The 25,653-nt window shown below is 36.7% G+C and overlaps 1 protein-coding gene across 9 annotated transcripts in view; it reads right to left on the minus strand.

Annotated features, from left to right (window-relative positions):
• ERC2 (ELKS/RAB6-interacting/CAST family member 2) overlaps window positions 1–25,653 on the minus strand; it is a 405,797-nt gene that overhangs the window by 275,461 nt on the left and 104,683 nt on the right. For all 9 annotated transcript variants that reach the window (XM_030956690.1, XM_030956689.1, XM_030956685.1 and 6 more), the window contains one exon: window positions 12,352–12,519. In XM_030956690.1, the coding sequence (XP_030812550.1) occupies window positions 12,352–12,519 (168 nt within the window). The remainder of the gene's footprint in view (window positions 1–12,351; window positions 12,520–25,653) is intronic.

Raw genomic sequence — 25,653 nt, forward strand, 5'->3', positions numbered from 1 at the left:
CCCTCTCAACTGCAGTATTTATTCTTTTTGATTGCTCTTCAATCAACTCCAATTGGTTTTTTTTATTACCTATTTTTTCACTTGTTTTCTTGCTCTCTTGTATTATTTTTTCCCTATTCAATCCTGAATTATGATTTATAATAAAATATTTGAAATCTAGAAAGTCACTGCTCCACTGAAATACCATATACTTGATGGTAGCAATCCAGTTAAGGAACTGACACCAAATTTAAGCTCTGTCATTATTTGCAGTATCCCAGTTTTTCTCGCCTATTTTTCATATTTTAGTTTATGCACATGTGCACTGTAATACTTTAAAAATATCTGTTTTATTTTTACTAACACCACTGTATATTTCTATTGATGGTTTAAGGTTACTCTTTAAATCACCAGCCTGAGTGAAAGAAAAGAATACCTTTATTTCCTTTCCTGGAAAGTTTAAAGAGATATTTAACATGCTTTGTAAGGTTTGAATGTGAAACTCAATACATTTCCCATTTAAACAAGTCCTGTAGTTTTGATTCCAATGCAAAGCTATAAAAGATACAAGAGTCTAGACAAAAGCAAAATAAATGCACATTCAAACATCATCACACTGCTCCAAAGGCAAAGGACAGTGTAACTCAGATCACACACAATTCCAAAAATAGCAAATGCCTAATCCCAACACGTTACAACTAATTCTGTCAGAAGATTTGGCCATTACCTACATTATACCCATAATTTCATTTCTCCTTATATGAACAGTTTCACAACATCCCTTTCACACAGAACTGTGTGACAATATTAAACATATTTTGTACAAAGACTTCAAAATTACAGACAGATAATTCACTCAACAGATCATGTTAGTTGTACTTGATTGTTTCAGAGAAATCCCAGGATATTTCATTAATTGAGAAATTTTCAGATATGCATACCACTCCTAATTTGAAACAAATAATTAATTGCATAGAACTTATATCTGTAAATAACAGATATTTTACACCTGAAGGGAAAAACATTGCAAGTATGGTTCTTTAAAACTGCTCAATCCTATTTAGTTCTTAATTATGTATCTGTTTCCACACTCTTACAAATTTTCTTGAGTTTTCCCATATTCTCTATCTTCCAGTTTTCTTATAAAATATTCTACTTAATAATACAATACATCATCAACAGAGGAAAAGTATTAAACTTTACACTACTTTATTCTCAAATTAAGGCATAAAGGGGTAGAAAGGTTGAAAAGGGAGGAGGAATGCCCTAAAAATTGAAATTAATTTTAGATGAATTTTTTTTTAATTTGTAATAGCAAAAAAATTTACATTGAAAGTAAAAATAACAGCCCTGTCCCCTCACTACTATAAAAAATAGATATAGGAATTTAATACAGCTATGTTTATTTCTACTATAAGAACACCCTGGCCTTCGAAATCACATTTAAAACATTGTAATGGAGAATCCAGTTTCACATGGTATCATTTTATATGAGTTTCCTGAAGTACCAGTGGTAAAAAGCAGGAAAAACCCCAGAGCAGCAAAGCTGAAATGGTTAGGCAGCAATTAATCAGAAATAATAATATTCTTCCAATTGGAAAGTTTCCCTTTAGCTCCTTGGTTACAGAAACCATCTATATTCATATATAAGAGACAGTGGAATACATTTACATGAAAGGAAAGCTTTTGCAGAAGGATAACAGATCCCTGCCCCCTTATTTAGAGATGTCTTTTCTAAATCATTCTAAATTAACATATGGTCAATGTACATAGGTTTAGACCCATTAAGAGTTGAAGTGTTCAAAAGGTTCATCAGAGAACTCAGATTCTTGTTACTATGAGATGTAATTTAATATTCTCACTATAGCTGCACCAAAGACAATGCACATATTGAGTTTCACCATTAGTTACTGCAGGCCAGGCACAGTCTTTAGACATATAAACTATCAAAGCACCACTAAACTTAAACTGAAATGTTAAACGCATCAACTTGGATGTCTTTAATCAACATCTGCTGAACAGTTTAGTTTCTCTATGGCAGAAAAGGTAAGACAGCAATGCTTTTATGGAAATGTCTGAATAGGAAGTAATCTGTAATCTGATATGGTTTTGTGTTTAAGATAGTTTGCTTTTGGGATGAAAAATGTCTTTTAAAAAGTAAAATGATTGAATTTCCTTTATCTTGTATCACCTCAAAACCAGCAGGTTGGTATGTGAAACTCAGCCTCACTCTAACACCATCAACTACACAAAAAATAAAGGAAAACTTTTAGAAATTACACCTATGAAAGAAATACGTTTCTCTCTGAATCAGTTTTCATTAGCACTTTGATGCCTACAATTTGGTAATCAATTTATCCATCCTTATCCATTTTGCTTCCTTCCCTTTTTTTTATTAATTGTAAAAGCTTTGATGAAAGGATCTGTGAAGAACACTCACTGTCGCTTTTGCAATTACAGCAAAGTCCTGAAGATGCATTTGAAGGTAACCTGCTGCTGCAATGTCAGTGACACTGACATACTATACTAAAATATGTCCCTTTTTTCCCTCTGATTTATGTTTCTTTGCTGGACAATGAGAAGTTTCAGCAGCTGTAAGATGCAGCTCTCTCCCACTGAGCTTCATGTTCTCTCTGTGAGCCATGTACCCCTCTGCATGGAAGAGTTTAACAGACACTGGATAAAACCCTCACAAGAGGGGTGAGTTAGGAGCTTGAAGTTAAGAACAAGGACTTGGAAGTCCTTTAGAGATTATTGATATATCAATAACAGCCTGTATCAATATATTACGCAGATTGACTATCTCTGTACTTCTGCAAGCAAAAGAATTATTACCAGTCCATTTTTGTCATGCTTTCTCTTCAAGAACATGCACATAATTTTAAGTGTAAAATTCTCTAAAAAACTTGAGCATCACTTAGCAATGAAGCTACAATAGTTTGACAACAACCCAATTTTCAGTGTCTCCCATTCAGATGGCAGATACTACTGACAGTTTGGATTGAATGATGCTACAAGTTCAATGCTACAGAACAGTCAGAGACAGAAAAGAGCTGCCTGACCATGGATGTATTTTCTTCCCCCTCCCCAAAGGATGGGATTTAAAAGGATTCATGGAAATGGTTGCAACCCAAAAATTTCAAGACAGAGGATTAACTATATTACATTATATTTCATAAATGGACAGCGCATAGAAATCAGTAACAGTTAAAGTGAGCAAACAATGAGAACTGATGAACACAAAATGTCATGGAAGAAATTACAGTAAATCTAATTATTGTAATTCTAACACAACAAGACAAGCTCCCTAGGACAGTTTACAGGGGTGACCTCTCTTGCAATTAAATTAACAAACTCCTGTTCTCTATTACCATATTCTAATTCTATACTTTGAAGTTCTTCCCATTTGATCAGCTGTTTACTATCCTCCCAACATTCAAAGAATATCAAAAGTCATGGATTTATATTAAATAAACATTCAAATCAAACTATTTATGGTTCCCATGACAGCCACAACAAAATCTCAGACTTAATCATGAATGAAGAATTTGGGATAGGACACAGCAGGTACTTCACTCAAATTTAAATTATGCTTTAACACCCTCCCTCCTGTCAACAAGCTTTAAGATGAAAACTTGACAGATTCCTGTGGACTTTTAGCAGCTTCTCCCTCAAGATCAGCAGAAGGTTCTGTAGAGAGGAACACACAGAGGTTCCCATGGTGTACAGTCACTTTGGCATGGGGTCAAGCACAGAGCAATAAAAGACTCTGTGCCTTTCTGGGGACATTAATGCAGATTTCTGCTGTCAAATTAAGGTATCTCTTAGGCAATAAATATAGTGAGCCTGATTTTTGTCCCTGATAAGTATGGGGGGTTCCTGGCACAATTGTCTTTAGCAAATTTACTGCAGGTTTACTCTTAAGTGAATGGTAAATAAGCCAAATATTTCTGTCATATATGAAAGATTACACAATCTTATGCTATTTTTATTTTTTACTTCCCAAGAATTGCTTTAGTCCCTCCTCTTTGTTTCACTTTGATCTAAGCACTATGCCTGGCTGGGCGTTAAAAATTAAAGTCAGGTGTGTTAGAAGGAAGTGAATTAGATTCAGATTCCATTCTAAAGTTGGACTTATTCTACTCATACTCAAACATACCACTGCTGATTCTCCCACCAAGAAATACATACTGCTTGGCAACATGAAAATTATCAAAGCAATCTGACCAAATTGGCACCATTAGCTCCGGCCACATCTGGTAACAATAATATGAAGGGCGAAGTATGAAGATAACAATTCTCATTTATTGTTACCATTAAACTTATCTGCATGCATACTCCTGAGTCTTTGAACTTCATGATTTCATAAAGCCAGTAACAGCTCCGCTCAAAGGTGAAGGGTGATGCTTCTCCAAATGTGATTAAACACCCAGTTTAGTGAGGTATTAGAGTCTCTAGTCCCAGAGTGCTCAGTCAGAGGAACAGCAATAGAATACCACCAGCAAAACACAACTGCCAACATCAAGGAGCTCTAGCAATGTGTAAATTAGGGTGGTTGATTCTATGCCAATAGAAGAGTAGAGTTTTAATATACTACAAAAATGCTAAAACCCAACTGCTAATGCATAACCCTGCTTTTTATATTTAGTAGGAAATGTTTCTTTTTCACTCACAGATATAAGAAACTTGGATATACACTTGGTAAAGCTACAGATCAAGTGTAACTGCCTACCCCAGCAAGTAGGTGAACAAGGGCAGTGGGATCTATTTATTTCAGGATTAGGCAAGGATGGTTTATCCTGATTAATGTTATTCAGTCACTACATTGCTGAATATTTTGCACGTCAGACTATAAAAAATAAATCTCAGATGAAATCATACATAAAATGTATCATTTCTGAATCACTTCAGATTTAAAACTGTCTTCTCATAATACTGCATATTAACAAGCTGATTCATTTATTTTCCTAAGGAACACTTCATAAAATTATGATTTGAGATGTGCCTATCCCTGTGAATCCCCCTCATCAATGTCTGTGTCAGTCACTGAAGGTGAGAAGCCACCCAACCTCCTTCCTGCTGCCATAAATCACTCACCTGGAGCATGGACCGTGAAAGCTTCCAAGAAAAACATCAGCATGTAATAAGACATACAAGCCTTTTGGGCTTGTGCAATACTTTGTTCCACTCACTGCTTCTTGGGGGATCTGATTTTGTGTCATTTCAATGAGTTGTCAAAGATTCAGTGCTAAACTGCTGGCAGGTACAAAACCAGCTGAGTCTGTCATGTTGAGACAGTGGGGAAATAGCCAGGCTGCCACTCAAAGATGCAGTTCCAAGAGCAGGGAATTACATGAATATACCCTCAGTCAGCAGCTAAAACTTCTAAGTGAGTCATGACAGCAGGATACCTCCATGTAAAATTATTCTATTACACTTATAAAACTTTCCCTTATAATTTCTAATTCAAATTAGTAGACTTCTATTACATTTTTTGGAGAGAAATTTCATTTCTTCCAAGAAAAATATTTTTCTCCTAAACAATTCTGATTTCCCCTGATTCTTTTTCGGATATATAGGTAGCCATCAATTTCCCTAAATAATATTTAGAGACCATAAATAATATTTAGACCATAAATTCTTTTATGGTCTACTGAACCTCCAAAATATGACAACTTCCCCTTCCCTTTTGCCCAGTCACACTACACATAACTGAGCTCTTTCACACTTCAAAAGAAATTTCCCCCAACTCTATTAAATAGAAAATATTACTCTTTACACAGCTTAAAATTCCCAGCATGTGAGTTGGCTGTTTTCTCAGCATGAATAAAACTTAATATCATATTGAAAGATAACTTTGTTAATTAGTATTGACATTTCAGAGCTGAAGGGCAGATTCCTTCCCCCCCAGCAGCCCTGGTGTCACACCAGCAGTGTGAAACCCTTATGTAAGTGCCTCATTAGGCTCAGTCCCTCCTTGCAGATGACACACTATGTGTGGGAGCACTTGTGTATGCTATGAACAACTTGAGGATTCAACAATCCCATTCTCTTCATCATCTGAGGAATCCTCTCCAAACCAGATAGCATAACTTGATCTACAATAACTTATTATTGTAGTGTAGACAATTGCAGTCAGTATTTCTTCTTACCTTGAGAGTCTTGAGACTTACTTGAGACTTACAACACACATGATAATCAAAAATTACCATGTTCACAGAACTGGCATCACATTAAAGTTTTTAAATTTCCTAACTCATGAAACTCTATTTGAGGAATTTGTGATTTTCTCCTACATAGCAAAGTGCTTATTTTCAAATAGGCCAGAAGGCAGAAGTGTGTAATCCATCTCTCCTCCTTTTAAAGTGTAGGCTTGAAAAAGAACAGCAGTAGCAAGCAGGTCATGGAGCACAGAGGAGGGGAGAACAACAAAATTCTGGACTTCTAGCCTCAATGGGTCCCAAATTCATTGGAAAGGACAATCCATTCAAGCAAAGGCTGGAAAAGTTTATAACAATCCTGAATTTCAATGTGCAAGGACCTAGACTCATAACTATGGTTTTAGACTGGATGAACATTCAGGTTGGCTTCTGTGAATGTATACTAAGTGAATGTATATTGGGTCACATATTTCTAGTCATCTTTTATAAACTGTAAAAATTTAGTACCATAATGTGTTACAAAGAATGAGAAATTAAGCTAATGATCCCTGCTTCTGATCTTAATGACATTGTTCTCAGTGTCTGTGCACACATTGAGAGATCCCAACAGTTGCTCTGGTTAGGCTTAAGGGGGATTTGTGGTTACCTAACAGTCCAAAAGTTGCATTTGATTGTGCAGAATCCTTGAGGACACATTTTTCTGATAATGTATTTGGATCAGTAACACCACCACCATGGACGAACAATTGACTATACTTATTTCAATTTCACTTTCAGACTGTTCTGAAAAACATACCATGATCTGGCAAAGCTACCAAGCCTTAGCAGCCAGCAAAGTACAATTTTCTAATACTCTGTACACTGAACACTGTACTCTTAAAATGGACATATACTATTAAAGATTCAATTCTTAAATAATACAAAAGTTAATAGTCACCATAGCAGTTTTGTAACATCAAAACTTTTATGCCCCACCAGAAAGACTTCCTAATTATATTTTTTTCAACACCTAATTCTATGGTCAGAACATTGCTCTATTTTGCAGAACAACTCATTCAGAATTTATCATCTGACTCCAGAACTACAATAGATCTCTGATTTGTGATTGCAAAATGCCAGCTCACATAACAGCCTATTTACAGTGTTCTGACAGAATTTGACACAGTCAATAAAAAAATGTCCTTTTTCATGCCCTGACCCCTTCCTGGGAATATGAAAACATGCACTCAGCTGATTAAACCATGGAAAAAAAATTCTAAAGGCATCTTCTATCAGCAATGTGCTTGCTCCTTCTATTTGCAGCCTGCACCAAGCAATAATACTGGTGCAAATTTCTCAGCCCAAGAGTAGGACTCTTTTGTCTACACTAATCACTCCTAACCTGACCACACGTACATTTCCTTTTTTTAAGACAGCCAGCAGCAATGCATCCAATTAATTGTGCAACACAATTTAACACAAACTGGACAATATCACCTAAAGTGCATGGTCCAGCCACTCCAGGTACAGATTGCAATTATTACATGAGAACTAAGACTTTATGACATTTCCTACAAATGCTAATTAGCTGGTAGGTTAAGGCCCTTAGTCATGTAGCACTTCATCAATCACAAAGATTAAACTATTAAAGATGGAAACTGTAACATTTTACATGAAAAGTTATGTAGCAAGTCAAGGCAGAGTATTATATTAGACCCCTTTAGCTGGTGTTCTTTTATGATAGCCCCCACAAAAGAATTTCCACAAGCTGTTGTCCTAATATGATCCAGGTCTACATCCTGTACACTGCTCTTGTCTCAACAGCTACTGTTTTCATCACTGAGACTCCTACTTCAGAGTATATAACTGGAGTTTTTCAAGTATCTGTAGATTCCTAGAGGATAAAACACTCCACTTCTACCTACTGTACCAAAGGTGAAATTTGGGAGCAGAGGGACGTCATCCAGCTCAGCACTTTTGCCCTCCAGCCTACAACTCGGCCACATTCACAGAACTGGAATGTTCTGGTAAGAAATACATAAAGATTTCTGAGGTCTGCCCCTCTGCATGCTAAACTGACAGATATGAGGTGTAAGACTAGCTTTGCCAGGTTAAACAAGGCTATTAAAACAGCATACCCAACTTTACTGGCACTAAAATGGAACAGTGGTGCCAAAGGTTCTAAAAGAAAGAAATATTAAGTAATATTGCACCTCTGACATTGACATAAGTTTATTATTACTCCATGCCAATCTACCTTGATCCAAATCCTCTAAACACATGCTGCTTCAGTGCTGGGCCTCCCTTAAGCCTGCAAATTATACTGAATAGTGCAGCAGTTTTTCAATTTGGTCAAAAATTACACCCAAATCTCTGCACAGAAGGACAATGCACCATCAGATCCTTATCTAGCCCACAATTTTTTCTGCATCTTGTTACCCTGTAGTCATTCCCATGGCTTCCCATGGGCCTCATCACAGCTGTTTTGGGTTTGATTCTTCCCCACCTTTGGTAGGGAGCGCTCAGTAGAACCTGTCCTTCCCTCCCAGTGTGACAGCTATCCAGAAAAGGGAAGGAACTGCTCCACTTTCCAAAGACAGTTTTTCAGTGTTTGGTTTTATCTCCTTTGTATTTTTTTTTCCATCCAGCAGATAATTCATATAAGAGAAGGAATACAGATTAGAAATTGCATATTTCCAAGTTACATATTCCTTCCTACTCACTTGCAGGTTATTACTGACAGAAATATTTTTAGGCACTACACACAAATTCTTCCTTCTTCAGTTACTTGAATACAACCATTAAAACAAATGTTATTTTAGGCTGAGTGAGGTACTTCAGGCTGAGTGCAGAGAGATGTAGCCATCTATCTTGCATCAAGAACTGAAGGCAGGAACACAACTGGTTATTCACAAGTCTCATATCAAAAGTAAACAAAAATACAAGGGCATAAAATTTGGCCCTGAGTAGAAAGAAGAAAATGGAGGCAAGCATTAAAATATTACAGTCAGAATCTGATGTCCAGACAGAACCTGCACAGAACTAGAAGCACTTCCTTCATTTTCAAAGTGAGCAGAACCAAAGCAGTCCTGGATGAGGGAGGATTTGTAAACATAGGGCAATCCACTGTGAGGGCCAGTCATTGTTCCATCTCCTCAATATCATTGAAATGGCCCATCCTGCTTTCCACTCACTGAATTCTCCACATGTATGTGCACAATGAGAACAAGTTTCTAAATGCTCAACACAGACATGTCTGGCTGCCACCCCAAAGTGAAATCAATATTGGAAGATGTGACCAAAAGTTCAGATGATGAGCAAAAACTGGAGGAAAGCAAAAGTCACGTGCAATCCAGAAAGGCAAAACTATAATTAGATTAAAATAAAGGATAAAATAACCATAATTAGGATAGATTAAATACTTTTCTATCTTAGGTATGCTTGCAATTAGAAAGGCATATTGTCAAAACTGGAAAGAAAACAGGTATATTGGACAATCTTTTTCTTAAAGCACAGCATCCACTGCTACACTCTGAAAACCCCTGAAAAGGACCTGTTCAAAAATACTGCAATAACAAATATTACAGTGCTAGGAATTAGTATTATACATAGTCCAACATACTTCTGAAATAACACATGACCAATCTGCCTGTGCTCCAAAAGGAGCTGTGCTCCCTTTGCCAGAACACATGGACTGTCCAGGGTATGAATGCCCTGGACACAACTTCCATCTGCTGAGGGCAAAGTTATCTACAACTGAAAGGCACCAGTGCCAGGAAAGCTTCTTGAAAAAAAAAAGGACCCAGAACTCCTTCCCTTCTGCATGCAAGTATTGTGACCCAGAGATGAGATTTCATCTGCTGCCAAGGACACTGGAATGCTCAAGGACCCTTAACATGAGAAGTCATGATCTAACAAGCACTGCCAAAATGAAGCTGAACACTTGGCTTAATCAGACAAGGAGATTGTTTTGGTGGGGGTTTTTTTCCCCAGGTGAATGTAAAAGCCATAGTTTGCATTGGTGACTTACAGCATTTTCTACTTCAAAATTGTACACCAGGCACATGAAAAGTAAACCCCGAAAGCATCATTTAAAGCAGCATGTCCTAGATTCACTCAAATGAGGGGTGAGTAGAGCAGGACAATAGTTCCACCAAATTTCTCTTTAGTCAAATGATGTGTGAGTGAATATTGGAAGAGAAACACAAGCAAAATAAAGATCCAAATCTGAAAATGTGACCTAAGGGTAATTTTAAAAATATATTTTCCAAATACAACATTCTTCTCCTATAAATAAAATAATGGTATTATGACAATCTGGCAGTAGTGTTTTTCAGCATGCTAACATCTACACATTAAAAGAATGTGGTTATAAAGAACGCTTCAGAGAAGCAAATCTACACATAACTTTCATGCTGTAAACATAATACTTTCTGCTTTTTTTAAAAAACAATAATCAAAATTCATCCTTCTCTAAGTGAACCCAGTATTCAGCCTACAGCAGAAAAACTAAACTTCACAAGTCCCCTAATGAAAGGAAATAAAAAACCTCCAAGATAGAAAATGCTACTGGAAGTGCTACTTCCAGCTTTAGAAAGATCAGTTCAGTACTAGCTCCAATTTTCCACCCAGCTGTAAGCAGCATTTATCTCTTTGTATACTAGAGCTCATGAGGCTATGGCATATTTTATTCCATGAGGAGAGAGAGTGCAGTCTGAGAAGGATTATGTCCATTAAGAAGCAAGTGCAGAAGAGGCAAGACCATCTGCACACCCTAATAAAATAGCCATGATTTCTTCAAAACAGAAAAAGTGTTATGCTGCACATTTCTGAGGACAAAGCCATGACAGATAGTGCTGATAGCTCTGTGACAGTCACTCGTCACAAAAATTTCATCACTGAATCCACCTTCCTCTTACTGAACCATTTCCTCAATATATAAGTACAAGAGAAATTGTAAATTGTTCGTTTGTTCAGGGGTTTGGGTTTTCTTTTTTAGAATGCAAACAATAAGGTAAGATGCATTATATTCTTCAGAATGCTCAAGAAATGTCCAAAACTAGTTGGCATTCAGGATAAAAGCCTTGAAGTTTGCTCTCTTTTACATGATCAGCACTGCTAACAAGGCAAATATTCAGAAATAGGATTAAAGTAGATGAGTACTCATATTCCAGCTTTGATAGGCCTTACTTTCCAGGCCTGAAAAAGCAGCCTTCTCAGATTTTGGAAAATGAGAACTTGGTTTTTTAAATTTGGTACTTAAGCAACTGCAGACAGAAGCAATACTAGACCATGTGAACCCTGTGTGAATCCTGGAGGAAAACCACAGTAACATGAACTACCTACATAATAACAGAGTAAGGAGGAGTAGACATTCTTTGAGTGGCTGTAAAAGGAGAGGAGAAGAGTAAAATATAGATGATGCCAGAAAGTTTTTCTCCATTTCTCTGTATGCTCACAAGTACACCTCTATATGGTAAACAGTGATACACAGGACACAAACAGTACACACCTGGTAGCATAAATATTTTGGTGAGTGTGAGAAAAAGGATCTGGAAATGAACTGTCTCCTGTCGTATGCAGAACTCTCACCGAGCTGCCTCTACAGGAAATTCCCTCCCCACTCCCCCAGGTGAAAACTGTAATGGATTGAATCCTACTTCCAAAGAGAGCAAATGCAGTTAGTTAAATCTGTGGAAAACTAGAAAAAAGATAATTTGGCTCTTTGGAGGGAGCCTCCCTTCTTAATGTCTTTAGACCATAAGGAAAGAAGATAATTGATTTAATTAACGTTCCTTCTCCACTCCCCTCCTCCTCGCCCAGAAAAGAAAGTCCTTCAGGCTAAAAACACAGTATCCCAATCCTTTAGCAGGCCTACACATTTTATTTACATTCTTCGGAAAAAGTAGTAATCAGTGTTCATAAGGATACTGGAATCCCTTATGTTGAGGGATAAGAAGTTTTATCAGGATTTTTAGTACTTTCCTTTAACTCCAATAATTTTGTGACAACTGCAGCATCTAATATTTTTCTCACAGAATATATATGACATAATACTATAAAAACGCACCCACAGATAAAAGCAAGACATTTTCTATTAGAAAATTTTACTATTACAGACTCTCTGCATCTTTTTTAACACATTAATAGTAATACACTCTAAGAAACAGGAATATTTCCTTTAAATGTGCCTCAAAAGTTGTACAACATATCCTTTCACCAGTGATCTTACCTTTTTCTGAAGGACATTAATTTTTCTTTCTTTTACTTCCAACATGTCTTTCATATCTCGAATTTCTCCAGCAAGGGTTCCCTTCTCTTCTGTGAGGTCTTGAAGTTGTTTTGTTTTTTTATTCAGAAAGGTTTCTTTTTCTTCTAATCGTAACCGCAAGGCATCAACCTACAGTAAGTAAATCAAACATATTTAGGGTTCAGTAGAGATCATTAGCATATTTTTTCTAACACTCTTTTATTCACACTGAAAAAATGTTTTATTTCTCTTCAATGTAATTTTCCAAACTGAACTCTAAGACATTGTTATAGTTGTTACACTTTTCTCCAGCGTTTATTTCAAAAGTCTCTTACCAAGCGGGTCTGACTACTTCTCTGCAGTAATCACAAATCCCCATCAAACAAAATAAGGGATATTCAAGGATTTTCCTAAGCAAAATGCTCTGCATACATCACTGGTGGCGTTTTCTTTTAAAATACTATAAAGAAGAAAAAAAACAAGACCCAAAAGTCTCAGGAAGATGGTGGAGGCACAACCAACACCAAAGAAGGCTTCAAGCATCTGCAGCTCTTCATTGTTCTACAGCCCAACCTTTTATCCCCTCCTGTTGATGCACTGCACCTGTGTGCCCTCTGCTCCCTTTGGTGGTTGGTCAGTGCCCCTGGGCACTCCATGGCTCATTGCTGGCAGTGCTGCTCACCTGCTGCTCACAGCTGTAACCCATTGGGGATGATGAGGCTCAGCCCCACTCCCAACTACCACAAACCATGTATCTACAACACAAAGGAATTCCAACAGCCCAGAATGTGTAAGAACCCTTGATTTTCTCATTTCTTGCTGTGCAAATATTCAAGCATGCAAATTTGTTATTCTCTTAATGCAATTCAAACAGTAATAAAATAGCAGAGATCTCAATTCTTTAAAGAAAGAGAATATGTTTGGCTTTAACCATCATTACTACAAGAATCACACTGGCTATGTATTGGTGCCTTCAGCAACACTTCCACTGTTTACATATACTGGTTCAGAAAAGCAGCTACAAATGAAATGCTGAGCAGCTCTCAGCATAAAATACTGGGAGGTGGAGAATATTTGGGAGGAAAGAACAGATTTCATCATATATGAAGTTTTTGAAAACCAAGACTTTTTGTTTCACTGCAAGTTTCATATTATTGAAAGCTGTTTTGTAAATAAAATAATACAAGAAAATGCATACCCACAAAATTCAGTCAGTGCTAATAAACATCATGGAAAGTAGAGAACTAAGATAAAGGGAGTGCAATAATTTATTGTTACAGAGACAGGTTTCCTTGAACAGAGGCTGTTTCTGCACCTCTGAACCATGAGGTGTTCACATTAAGTGGACTCACAGGCTTTCTTGGGCTGCAAGGCTCACCACTGAGAAGTCAAGCTTTGGATTGAAAATGTATGATGTGGCAATTTAGAATAACTCTCCATCTACAAGACAACTGCAGGCAGTCAGGCAAGTGAGAAATATTAGATTCACTAATCCAAGTTTCAAACATACAAATTTTAGAAAATAAAGAACAGTAGTTCATAGTTTGTATTTCCTAGAAATGCATAAGGTTAATTCATAAAAAAAGCTAGATGGAAGAAACTGAAAGGGCATAAATGGAGGCTTAGCATTTTTAGTTCTGCAGATGTAACAGTCAGAAAGGGTCTCCTGTATTATGCAATTTGTTCTCTAGTTAATCAGAATACTATCAAAGTGCAAAACAATCATCAAATCTATATTTATGTATATTCTGAGTTTTGTAACACTAAATTTATTCAAAGCAAAAGTATTTTCAATGCCACTTTAAAACTTGGTTTGGGACCAATTTAGATGATCTATTGGATCTCAAAATGCATGTTCTTCCTGCTTTTAAAATGGCTCATTGCCTTTCTATACACTGGAAAAAAGATTTATATTCCACTAGATTTATTTTATTTTTAAGACTTTTTTTTACAATATTACAGTAACAGGATCTCTCAGTTTGTAAGCAGCATGCAGTAAGGGATTCAAAGATGACTTTTTCAATTAGAAAACAAGAAATAATAGTAGCAGTAAGCTTTCAGACCTCTTTTTATAAACATAAAAGACCTCATCTGAATCTCATTACCACATCTTCTTTATACTTAATCACCTCTGTGCTTCACGGCTGAAAGCAATCCCTGAAGTCAAATCACAGAAATCTATGCTGGGCCTTCCAGCTGCAGCTGAGGAGCTCGTCAGGACCTTGGAGCAGCTCTCCAAAAGCAGCTCTCCCCATCAGCCACTGCCAGGCTCATTTCCCAGCTGCCACCAGGCAGAAGCCTAAAGCTTCAAGTCAAGGGAGCTGGAGGTGATTGGATCCCCAGAAAAACAAAGCTCTAACACCATTCCCTTGTGGCTGGGATAACTCAGCAGCTTCCACAGGTCTGATGCAGCTTGTCCTGCTTGGCTGAACCCAGCAATGTCTCAGTCAATAATCCTTTCTGCTCTGCCCATCCAGTCCCTACGCCAAGGAGACATTTCTCACTCTTCTTCACAAATTTCTTCCCACACACCCTGTCAGCATGGATCTCTAGATTCACCTGAGGAATGGGGGGGATTTTAGGCAATAAAACGTGGGAGCACAAGGAGGGTGGAGAGGATGAGCAAATGGCTCTGAATGCCCAGTGACAACTGGTGTGGGAAACAAGCAGAGCTCCTTTCCACTCAAACTTCTCAGATTCAAATCCTGCTTTAGCTTCAAATGAAGCCTTTAAAGCATAACCAAAGTGTGCCTTCAATTGTACTGAGAAACGGCCAAGAGTCTCAATTCTTTCAACCCTAATTCACACACGGACAGTGCAAGAGTTGGGAAGGAAAGAGCACAGTATGTCCACCACAGCCTTGGGTGGCAGAAGAAAATCTGCCAAATACATATCTAGCTTCTTACAACTTCTTATCTTGAGACTGATACAGCAGAACACTTTAATTCAAAAATCCACCTGCACAATGAAGTATTTTGATGGAATAAGTATATCATCCCCAAAATAACATTCACAGCAAGGAGCCATTCAGAAAGTGGAGGCAGAACCCTGACCAGTGCCAGCCTGGGAGAGGGAATAGACAGCTTATACTGTGTGTGGTCTTGGGTGTGCAGACTGATTTTCTATTCACAGGAGTGCCAAGCGGAGGTTTAGAACATCAGTTATGTCAGTCATTTTCTCCTTCCCTAAAGTTGTCTCTGCCCCTAGCAACCACCAACCAAGACTTCTACATTTCTCACACTAGGGAACAAAACTATCTCAGCCTGAACTGCAGGCGACCTTTCCCTATCTGTTCAGCACTAAGCACGTGTGACATCATCTCGTAAGTCAAATAAGAACCTCCAGATGGCAGAAAACCAAAATGCTCTTAAGTCAGGTCCTCATCTTGTGGACAACCAGAAGCAAAATATACTACTTCATTTTTGGCCAGAGTGAATTTGCCAATGTAAGAAATTGTCTCTTCCCTGAAAATGGTACTGTGACATCACATCTCCCAAAAAAACACAACAATGAAGTACTCTAGATGGAGCATGCCAGCACACCATGAGGAATGTCTGCCATTTTGTTACTACCTCTTTTCCATCTAAAGCATTTAAAATACGATTTGAAAGGAAATTAATTTCAGGTCATTTTACAGCAACATATATATATATATATTTGAAAGGATAAGGATTTCTTGTACAAAATCTCTCTCTTTGGCTTTTCACTCAACACTATCTCATTTTAAGAGTCCTTCACTTATTTTTTCCAAGCTCTTGCAGTATATTTACTAGTAAAACTTGGCAGTCTGAAGAACACCATAATTTTCAAGAAAAATAAAGCAAAACCAGATCTGATAGCTAACACATCAAGTATTTCAAAGACCTCTTTCCAAGTAAATTGCTTTTTAATTTTGTCTACCTTCTTTTTCCTCAGCAGCTACTTATTTCTACTATTTAATACAATAAACTCTGTCACCTGCTCTGGAAATATACAACACACTGTAAAAACTTTAGAATTGGGTTATACTTTTGGAAAAAAAAGGAGTTCACGTAAGCGGCAAAAATTGCCAAATTCAAAGTCAAACTTTATTAATCTTCATGTCATCACCCGCCACTCACGACCAGCTTCAGCAGTGATGTCTATTCCTTGAAGTTCCTTACTGTTAACTGTTTAACTTAGATGCCATATTACATATATCATTTATGAAAGTGGTTTAGTGCTAAGGAGCTCCATGGGGGAGTAAAACATGAAGCAGCACTACTGTGTTTCACTGTGAAGAATTATTTACTTTGCCATCATAAATAGATACATTTAAGCAAATGTTTGACTGTGTTTTTTTAAACTAAACCTGAAGGTCCTGCTGAAGTCCTAAGTGTGCTGTCGTACCACAGCTGGAGCAATGAGAAAAAACTGCAACCCAGTGTTAATCCCCTCCTGAGCCAGCCCTGTTCCCGCACACACTGCAGCCAAAATTCACCACTTTGCCCAAGAGTCCCACTCCTTCCCTTCTGCACCATCGTTCTCCCCCTTCCTCATCATCACCACTAGCTCCACAGCCCTGCAGACATTTTCTGGGCTATTATTTGCTCTTTTAATATATTATACAGCCATCTTTTGAGGAAAATCTTCAGTTAATAAAAAAACCACGATTTTCTATTAAAGATCTTGGTGCCTGTGTTTATGCACCCACATATATCTTGGGGAAGTTCTAAGGTGTTACTATGAAAACCAATTTAAACCAAGAATAAAAGAGCTGTCACTCCGATTTTCCATACAGAACTACTGAATTATTAGTACAGACAGCATATTCTCACATGAGTCCTTCTGCAAATATGAGAACTGAACTACAAGTATAGAAAGGATATCATGTGTACCAATTGTACTCTCCAGAGCCATATAAAAAAAGCCCAAAAAAACCCCTATTCTAAAATAGGAAAAAATAATGAAAACTACCTCTTCATCATATTTGTCCCTCATTTTTTTAGTCTGATGTGATAAAGATTATCTTTTTAAGCAACAGCTGTACCTGGCAAGCCATATATTCATTTCTATGAAAATCATCTGATGCATGTAAAATTCAAGTGAGAAAAGGCAGAACATTTTGAAGCTGCAGACACCTGAATTTTGTACAGTTAATATCCTTTACACTCTGTTCCAAATTGAAACTCTAGTGAGCTTGCTAGCTTTTTCACTTCACAGAAGCAAATTCCACTTTCAGGCATTATCTCAAACAACATTCTCCCCCCTCTACTGCTCTAAGTTGCTCTAGTTCACATTTTAATTCAGCTGATAGTTTATAGGCTTTATATTCTTTAAAGCATAATCTAGTTTACTGTTTTATTTCTACGACTTCCGTATTTAAGAAGTGACCCAAGGGGAGGACTTTGTCATCCAGGGAAACAGACAGTGAGCAACAGAGGATGTTTTGCTAACACAGGCCAGTGTTGGCTGCTCCCATCAGGAGAACAAACTCCTGCCATTTCTCTGACAGAATCCCTGGCACGAGCTCCTTCAGTACAAGGGCAGGAGAAACACCCAGTGCTGGAAGACCTCAAAATCACTTTACTCAATCCTTGAAGATGACACCAATAATTTTCATAAACTTCCCAGCCTCCATCCTCAACAGCTTTGGCAGCTCTACTAATCAATCTTTATTTTTCTTACATTCATCTTATCCACCAGTCCAGATTATGCTGCACTTTAAAAGAGAAAATTGGTAAACTGATGTGTCAAACTACACCAGAAAGGGTTTCAGCTGAACCAGAGATTGTAAACAACATATTAATGGTTCCTTCAGGCAGTAGGAAGCTTGTCCTTGTGGAACATCATATGCCACAAGGAATTCTGACCCGTGCACCTTATCAATGCAGCCAACTGCCTACCAGCTGGTTTATTCTAATCTATATCTTGCTTATTCTTACCACTAAAATTAAGTGCTTTAAAACAACTAGTCCAAAGTTCAGAATTTAATATTCGGTTTAGTTCCAGCAAATTTTGGAAAACACATGGGAACTGTAACTCATGTGCTAATACTTACAACTTTTGTTAATAAAACTTCCTGCACTAACCTTACCTCACTGAATTTACCTCACTGATTTTTATGCTCACTATAAAACTATAGCTATCATAATACCTTTGAATTACTGCAAAAGGAAGTTATTCATTCTAGATTCAATGCCATTTAGCAACATAATGATAGTTATAAATTCAAAATACTTAAAATCAATTTACAAAACTACCAATCTTGGAAGCTTTTAACTTTCGAAATTTCTGTTTTCAGTAACATTCAAATTTTATCGTACTGTAACAGGTTAATAGAAAGTTAATTAGAAAGCCATGGTGTTCTTTTTTAAAGTCAAGCCAATGTGTTTAACTGCTTCCTGAAAAAAAATATGTGTAGAATTCCATGAAAGAATCATCAGTAAATATCCATCAATTTGAAATATGGTAAAAATAGAGTTTTTACATGAACTGGTTTTCTGTTTAACTTTTTTTACTAGTAGGATTCAGTAACTAAAAATCGTTGACACAGCAATGAATGTGTGATTTTCAAAAAGCACATTTTTGTTTGTAACCTACAATAAAGGAGGTGCCTGTAGGTAAAACCCCTCTCCAGCTGAGCTAGAGAGGCTGTGCTGTGGCTTCTAGGGATGAGTTGTGTCCTCAACCTCTCTCTCAATTTCACTTCTTTTGAGTGACACATCTCACAGAGGAGAATCTCATGATTCACCCTGTTCTGAAACTGGAGCACCTGGTTGTGTCAGCTACTGGAATATCCGACATTGCAACAGCAGCAGGTCCAGCTGAAATCAGCTCAAGTACAGACTTATCTTCCAGAATCTACAGCCAGCTCACAGAGTGACATAAAACAGCTTGGGCACTATTTTCATTTATTCATAAGAATATGGCAACAGAGGGAAGGTTAAAATAATACACTAAACATATACTGTTTATTTCAAATACAACACAGCATTTTCTCCATGAAATATGACATTTTGACCCCTCTATCTCTCCTGCTCACATTCTTCCAGAAACCAGGTTACAGCCTTTTCTTTGAAAACTGCCGTATTTTTCACAAGAGGGAAGAAGCTTCAATTACTTGTAATCCGTCCAATTAAAAATTCACCTCTAAAAGTTCCCAAATACAACAGCTGTGAGTGAAGTCCTCTCTCTCAAGAGGCCAGGCTCCATAATCTCCTGGACAACAGGAAACATCAGCTGGTTTGATAAGGACCTTGCCTTGAGTACCAGGCAGAGTTACAGGTCTGCTTCCCTCCATGACACGTCCTCAAGCCAAACCTTCAGTTCTCTGGGCCCTTCTAGAACTCAGAACTTGCCCACTGGCTCTGGCTCTTGAGCCATGCAAGGCAAGGCAAGGCAGCCCTCTTGCTTATTTCCCCTGCATATGTGAGTAGGATGAAATTCAGGGATATTCTGAGCCCTTTAAGTAATTCCTCTGTGAAATACGGTATCACATCTATTAATTTATTCATTAAAATGGCAAGGCTTGATATTTTTTTTATTTGAAGCACTTCAACCAAAAAGGAGACTGTGCTCCTACCAAAACCAAAGTGCAACTGTTATGGCCATCCTAGACACTGCAAAAATATTTCTTTCTTTATGCCAGAAAGAGAATTCCAAACTAGTTTCCAGAGATTCTGCTGGCTTGTGATAAGAATTCCAGACAAGGAAAGGCTACTTACATCATGAGAGGCTTCTGTCAAAAGACTGAAAGGACTGTTTCAGATTCCAAATTGGTAACTCCTTACTTATCTCACCTTTGCAGTAACATTTTTTAGGTATTTTAGGTAGAACTGGAGAAGGCATTTTACTCTAAAGAACTTCAATAATCACAAGAAAGATAGACCTTCACCTCATATTTTAAATGTTTGAACAGTTTAAGGCAAGTGATGAGACCCAAACAATACTGCAAAACAGTGCATGAGATTGGAACTAGGGAAATAAAAATAACAATTTCATTCTTTTCATAAACACAGTGATATCAATAGAGGTTAAATGGTAAATTAAAAATAAAAAGATATTCAGGAATTAAATCAGACAAGTTTCAATTGCAGGCTGCCTAACTTTCTAACAGAGATTACCTTGCCAAATATTTTTACTGAATCCAGTCTGCCAGATCATCTAGCAGAAAGTCAGAGACATGACAAGATCTGATCTTGAATTTATTTATTATTCATCTGGAAGCTATAGGTTTACTAGTTTACCACAATTATATTCCATCTGGGACTAAGTTCCTCAGGACAGAATAGCATCTGCATGAGCAAGATAAAGCAAAACTGATAAGTGCTGCTTTCCTCACAGCCTTGACACTAAACAAGCCATGTGAAGTCAGATACGAAAACAATCCCTATCACAGCAATGGTCTTACACTGTCAGATATGTAAGGGATGCTTTCAGGAAAAGAATCAGCAGTGAAATAACTCCCAAAAACCACTTTCAGAGAAAGAGCCATGCAACCTCCAAGAACCAAGAGCGAGAGCCAAGATATGGGGGACTAAATGAATAAACTGTCCTCAACTGAGCTGAACACAGGCCAACTCTGGCTCTTCACAACAAAGTCTTCCACCCACAGCTCTCTCAGCTAATTTCCAAGACCCTCTAAGTCTTGCAGAGGCTTTTTTTATCTACTTGATTCAATGTACTATCTGCTAAAAGGAAAAATATGCTGGAGAAATAAAACTATTATTTTATATCACAATGAAGAAACAGAAACAATCAGTGGGGAAGTGAGGGAACTATGTAGCTGCAAGAAAACAACATTTTGTTAACACACTTGAAAAGTGCTTTCATGCAAGAAGTCAGAGGAGCACCATGCCACAAAGGCACAAAAAAGTAAATATTTGATGGAGTGTAGAGCCAGGACAACAGGAAACTTGAGCAATTTCTGGAAAAACTTTTAGGAGCAAGATCTCTTCCAAAAATTCCCAAAGGAATGTAATGACAGTTGTCCCACAGAAACTTGTGAAGTATTTTCAAGATTTCCGATAAACAATAAAGAACTGCTATTATAATTTATAATAGCAGGTTGGAAGGAAACCTGCAATATGATGTGCAGCACCTACAGAGCAGACCACCTTCTGCTAGTATTATTATAAAGATTACGTAAAAAATCTCATCAATGCCCCTAGAAAGTGCAGTGTACTCCTACTCAGGTAGCCTGTGAAAAGTTTCCCATATTCAAAAGCTCAAAGCAAAAGTTCAGCTGAGAAAAAAAAATATATATATAATGGACATTTCAAATAATTTCTTTCAGAATGAAATTTTTCCTTCATTTTGTTTCCTCAAAAGAAGCAAATGTGAGAAAAGCATGAACAAAATTCTAATGTAAAGACAAACAGATTGCATTTTTTTAAGGGGAAAGGAGAAAGAAACCTCTACATATTTTTGTGCACAAAACAAATTGTTGAAACACCAGAGTATGACATCTAAATAATACTAAATTGTCATATAACATTCAAGCTACAAGATGCTGAGCATAAACTGACAATTCTACCTTGGTCAAAAATAAGATTTTTTTTATAAAGTATTTTAGAGTCCGGTCAGATGATCTCATGTAAACAATCAAAGTTGTTTAAAAACTTGTTCATCCTCAAACTGGAAATTACTATTCCTTAACAATATATCATAGCTGAAAGAAGGAAAAATGTCACCAGTTCACAACAGTAATAAGCAAAATGAATTGGCTGCAATGATTCCTGCAAATGAAACCACAATGCAATGATAGATTTGAGCCTTTCTAGCATCATAAGAAGGTTATTTTATTTTCCTGATCATCCCCCTAACCTTCCTCTTCCTCTCTGCTATCTATCTGGAATTCATCTTTCTTGAAGCTGGATGACTGCATGTCAGACGGGACCTCAGAGAGTTCATAAAAATATTCCCCAATTTCTGTAACAAATCTCTCTCCTGATACATTTTAGTATCAGATTTTCTACAGCCACATTTTATTGGTGACTAACAGCAATCCTCTAACACACTATTATTACCTTTACCTAAACCTTTATACTAAAAAGTTCTGGCTTTTTTTTGTCCAGAGGGGCATAATCCTGCATTTTGTACTACCCTAGCTCATCCATTTTCCTCACTTCAGAATTCAGGATCATCACCAGGGACCCCAATCTCAGGTGTGGGCCTCCAAATTCTGGCAAGCTGAGCAATGGCAAGATGAAATAAGCCTCATTGCAGTATCAGGTCTTGAGATGTTTTACCAAGATTTTTGCCAACCTGATCTTTCCTCTCCCTGCTATCTCCACTGCTCCTCTGTTAGCCAATATTTAACCACTTCTACCACTCTTGGACTGAAGCATGCCCCACCTGAACATGGTAGAGCATGGAAAGCCCTCCTGAGATTCAGCTAAATTAGGCATTATGTATATTTGTTGTTTAAAGATTAGTAGTCTTATCAAAAAAAGATACTGTTTTAGCCTAATTTAGCCAAATTCATAACCAAAATGGATGCACAGTGGTTCTCTAAAACTGAAAAGGTTTTTTTTTACACCAGAGAAATTAATCTTTGATAGCAAATCCAAAGGAGAATAATCAGAATATGTTTTTGCTTTAGACATAAATGGATTTTTACAATTTGTTCAAGCTTGCTATCCTGTCTGGGAATGGGAGTGGTAAAATTCAGTTCTAAATCCTATGTTACCAATGAAGTTGCAAACTTTGGATTTTGTTCCAAAAATATCACCAGAATTCCTGCTTTTTCAATTGATTATGTTCAAAAGATTTCTGTTGAAATTTTCTGGACTTGAAAGTGTGTCTTTGAAATACTTCTAGGATTGAATCTTCTAGGATTTCAACCCTTTCAACAAAGATTATCCTTAAGTATAAAGATACAAACAATGGTGGAAATTATTTTCCAAACATGCTACAGAAAATATGGAAGAAAAATTCATTTTAAAAAATACTATTTTATCATTCATAACATTCTTTTTTGTGTATATAGTAGATACATTTTCAGTTTATTCTTTTTAGTCTATATATAAATAGTACATATATGTATACATATATATTCGTGTATATGCATATTCATGTATAAACAAATATTACTGCTAAAAAAATCAGGGTATAAATAATTTAACACAGAAGGAGAGGCTACATGAAATCAGATTTACTAGTCACAGGAATGAAACTTGAGTATGAAAATTCATTACCCAATCTCTGACAGCTGACATTAACGTGAAGCCTTATAAATCTGCCCTTTAAGAAAATTCTAAAATTAAATAAATAAATAAAGCACTATTCCTCATCTGTTTTTCTTTTCCTGGAAAGCATTCTGAAAGTAATCTTTTTCCCAGACATGGATAATTCTGCACATGGGTGAAATTCTGCTCCTTTTTTCAATCTCCTCACAAGACTGAGAAAACAAAGATACATTTCAAGAAACAAGACAATGCCAGGACACAAAAGGAATCTTAATGTAAAGTTTAGCATATGTTAACTACATAGGATCCTGCACTGCACTATGTAAACTTAACTGTATTTATCAACATATAAGAGTATCACAATACCATCTCTCAAGTGGAAGCAAAGCAAAAAAACAAAACCAAAACCAAACCCCCAGAAAACCCTCACCTTTCAAACCAGTAAGTTATAAAAGACATGTGAAAGAAGTCCTAATACTTGTTTCTGCAGCTGCCAAGCTGTCTTAAACAATTTAGTGTCCAAGTACCCCTTTAATAAGGATGTTTCCTAAGAAGTGCAGTTGGCTGGCAGACAACAGCAACTACATAAAATCTAATGAATTTATTAAACTTACATCTACTTAACATTGCATTACAAATGCATATCTTTGAATATATAGGTGTATTAGCCTCTTTGATTTCTACTTCTATAAAAAACAGGGGAGTTTATGCCTATCATTCCTGAAAATTAAATTCAGGACAGCAAAGTCAGCCTGTGTTCTTCCTGCATGTGTTATACCCCCAGTAATACCTCACCAGGCTGGCTGTAAACTTGTGCAGATGCAATTAAGTGCCTCTGTAACTGAAACTTTCTAAACCCTTGAATTATTTATGCAAGAAGAAACATAACCTTCTATCCCTCATTCATCTCTGTACTGGACTGCAAGACCTAACAGAGGACTGAAAAAATTATTTTGTGAATTATATATAGATGCTATTTTGTATGTCAACCAAGTATGAAATTGATCGCACAGGGATAAAATAAAGCAGTCTCCACACTTTCTTGTGATTTCTTTGCATATACATACAAATTTTTAAATTGTATATACACATATGTATAAATATTTAATTTCTTCAACCACTGAAATTATACCATTAAGTATACTCTTAACTGGATGGTTTTCCATTTTCTACATCTTAATTCCAAGTACTTGTCTAAAGATCTAAACTGGCATCATTATCCTAGGAACATGTAACACTAAATGAATCTAGGAATAATAAAATGCTTTGACCTTAACAGGCCTCTTGTACCAAAAACCTTTAAAAGTGTACAAAAGATTGACTTCAGGTAATCCCACTCTTTAACATAATCTATTATTTTTCATATGAATAAGAGTTCTCTGTCAGCACAACTGCTGGTTACAATTAATAATAGTAAATTATGCTAATTTTATATATTCATATTTCTCCTGTGAGTTAAACAACATTAAGCATGCACGGAACACAAAGATGCTCTTAATTAGCCTAGAGGTCACATGCTATAAAAATCATTGAGCCACTTAAAAAGAGGAAACTTTGAAACAAAGGCAGGATCATGAGTTTGCAGGTACAGTTCTACAAAAAGAAAAATGTACATTATATATCAAACCTTAGCCTTTAAATAACAGCAGCAGTCTTGCCCTGGTCAAGTTTTCAACACTGGGTGGCAACCCTCAACACTGGTCTAAAACTTTCATGTCTTATTCAGAAAGAAGTTTATTCAGGATTTCTCTCAAGCATGACACTGGTTGAGAAAGCAATTCAGACAATTGTACATCACACAAAATTTCCAGTCTTTCTCTTTTAGCTTTTAATGGCAGGTGCCTGATTATGACACTACAACAAATACCTTTGAAGTGTTTAACTTATGAACACAGTTAAAGGAAAAGAAAAACAAAATCCTAAATACGCAATTCATAAAGCAGCATATTTTCCTTAATTAATTTTCTCAACATTTACAATATCTTTACTAATTCTCTGTAACTGGATATATTCTGGATCCATTCTCAGAGAATCTGTGTAGAATAAACATTTGAAACATCTTAAAGACTAACTAAAACCATCTTTCTACTACACTGCAAGGCAAATGATTTTTGGATGTTTTGCATTTTTATGC

This window comes from Camarhynchus parvulus, chromosome 12 (genome assembly GCF_901933205.1).
Source record: "Camarhynchus parvulus chromosome 12, STF_HiC, whole genome shotgun sequence".
In the NCBI taxonomy this organism is placed as follows: Eukaryota; Metazoa; Chordata; class Aves; order Passeriformes; family Thraupidae; genus Camarhynchus; species Camarhynchus parvulus.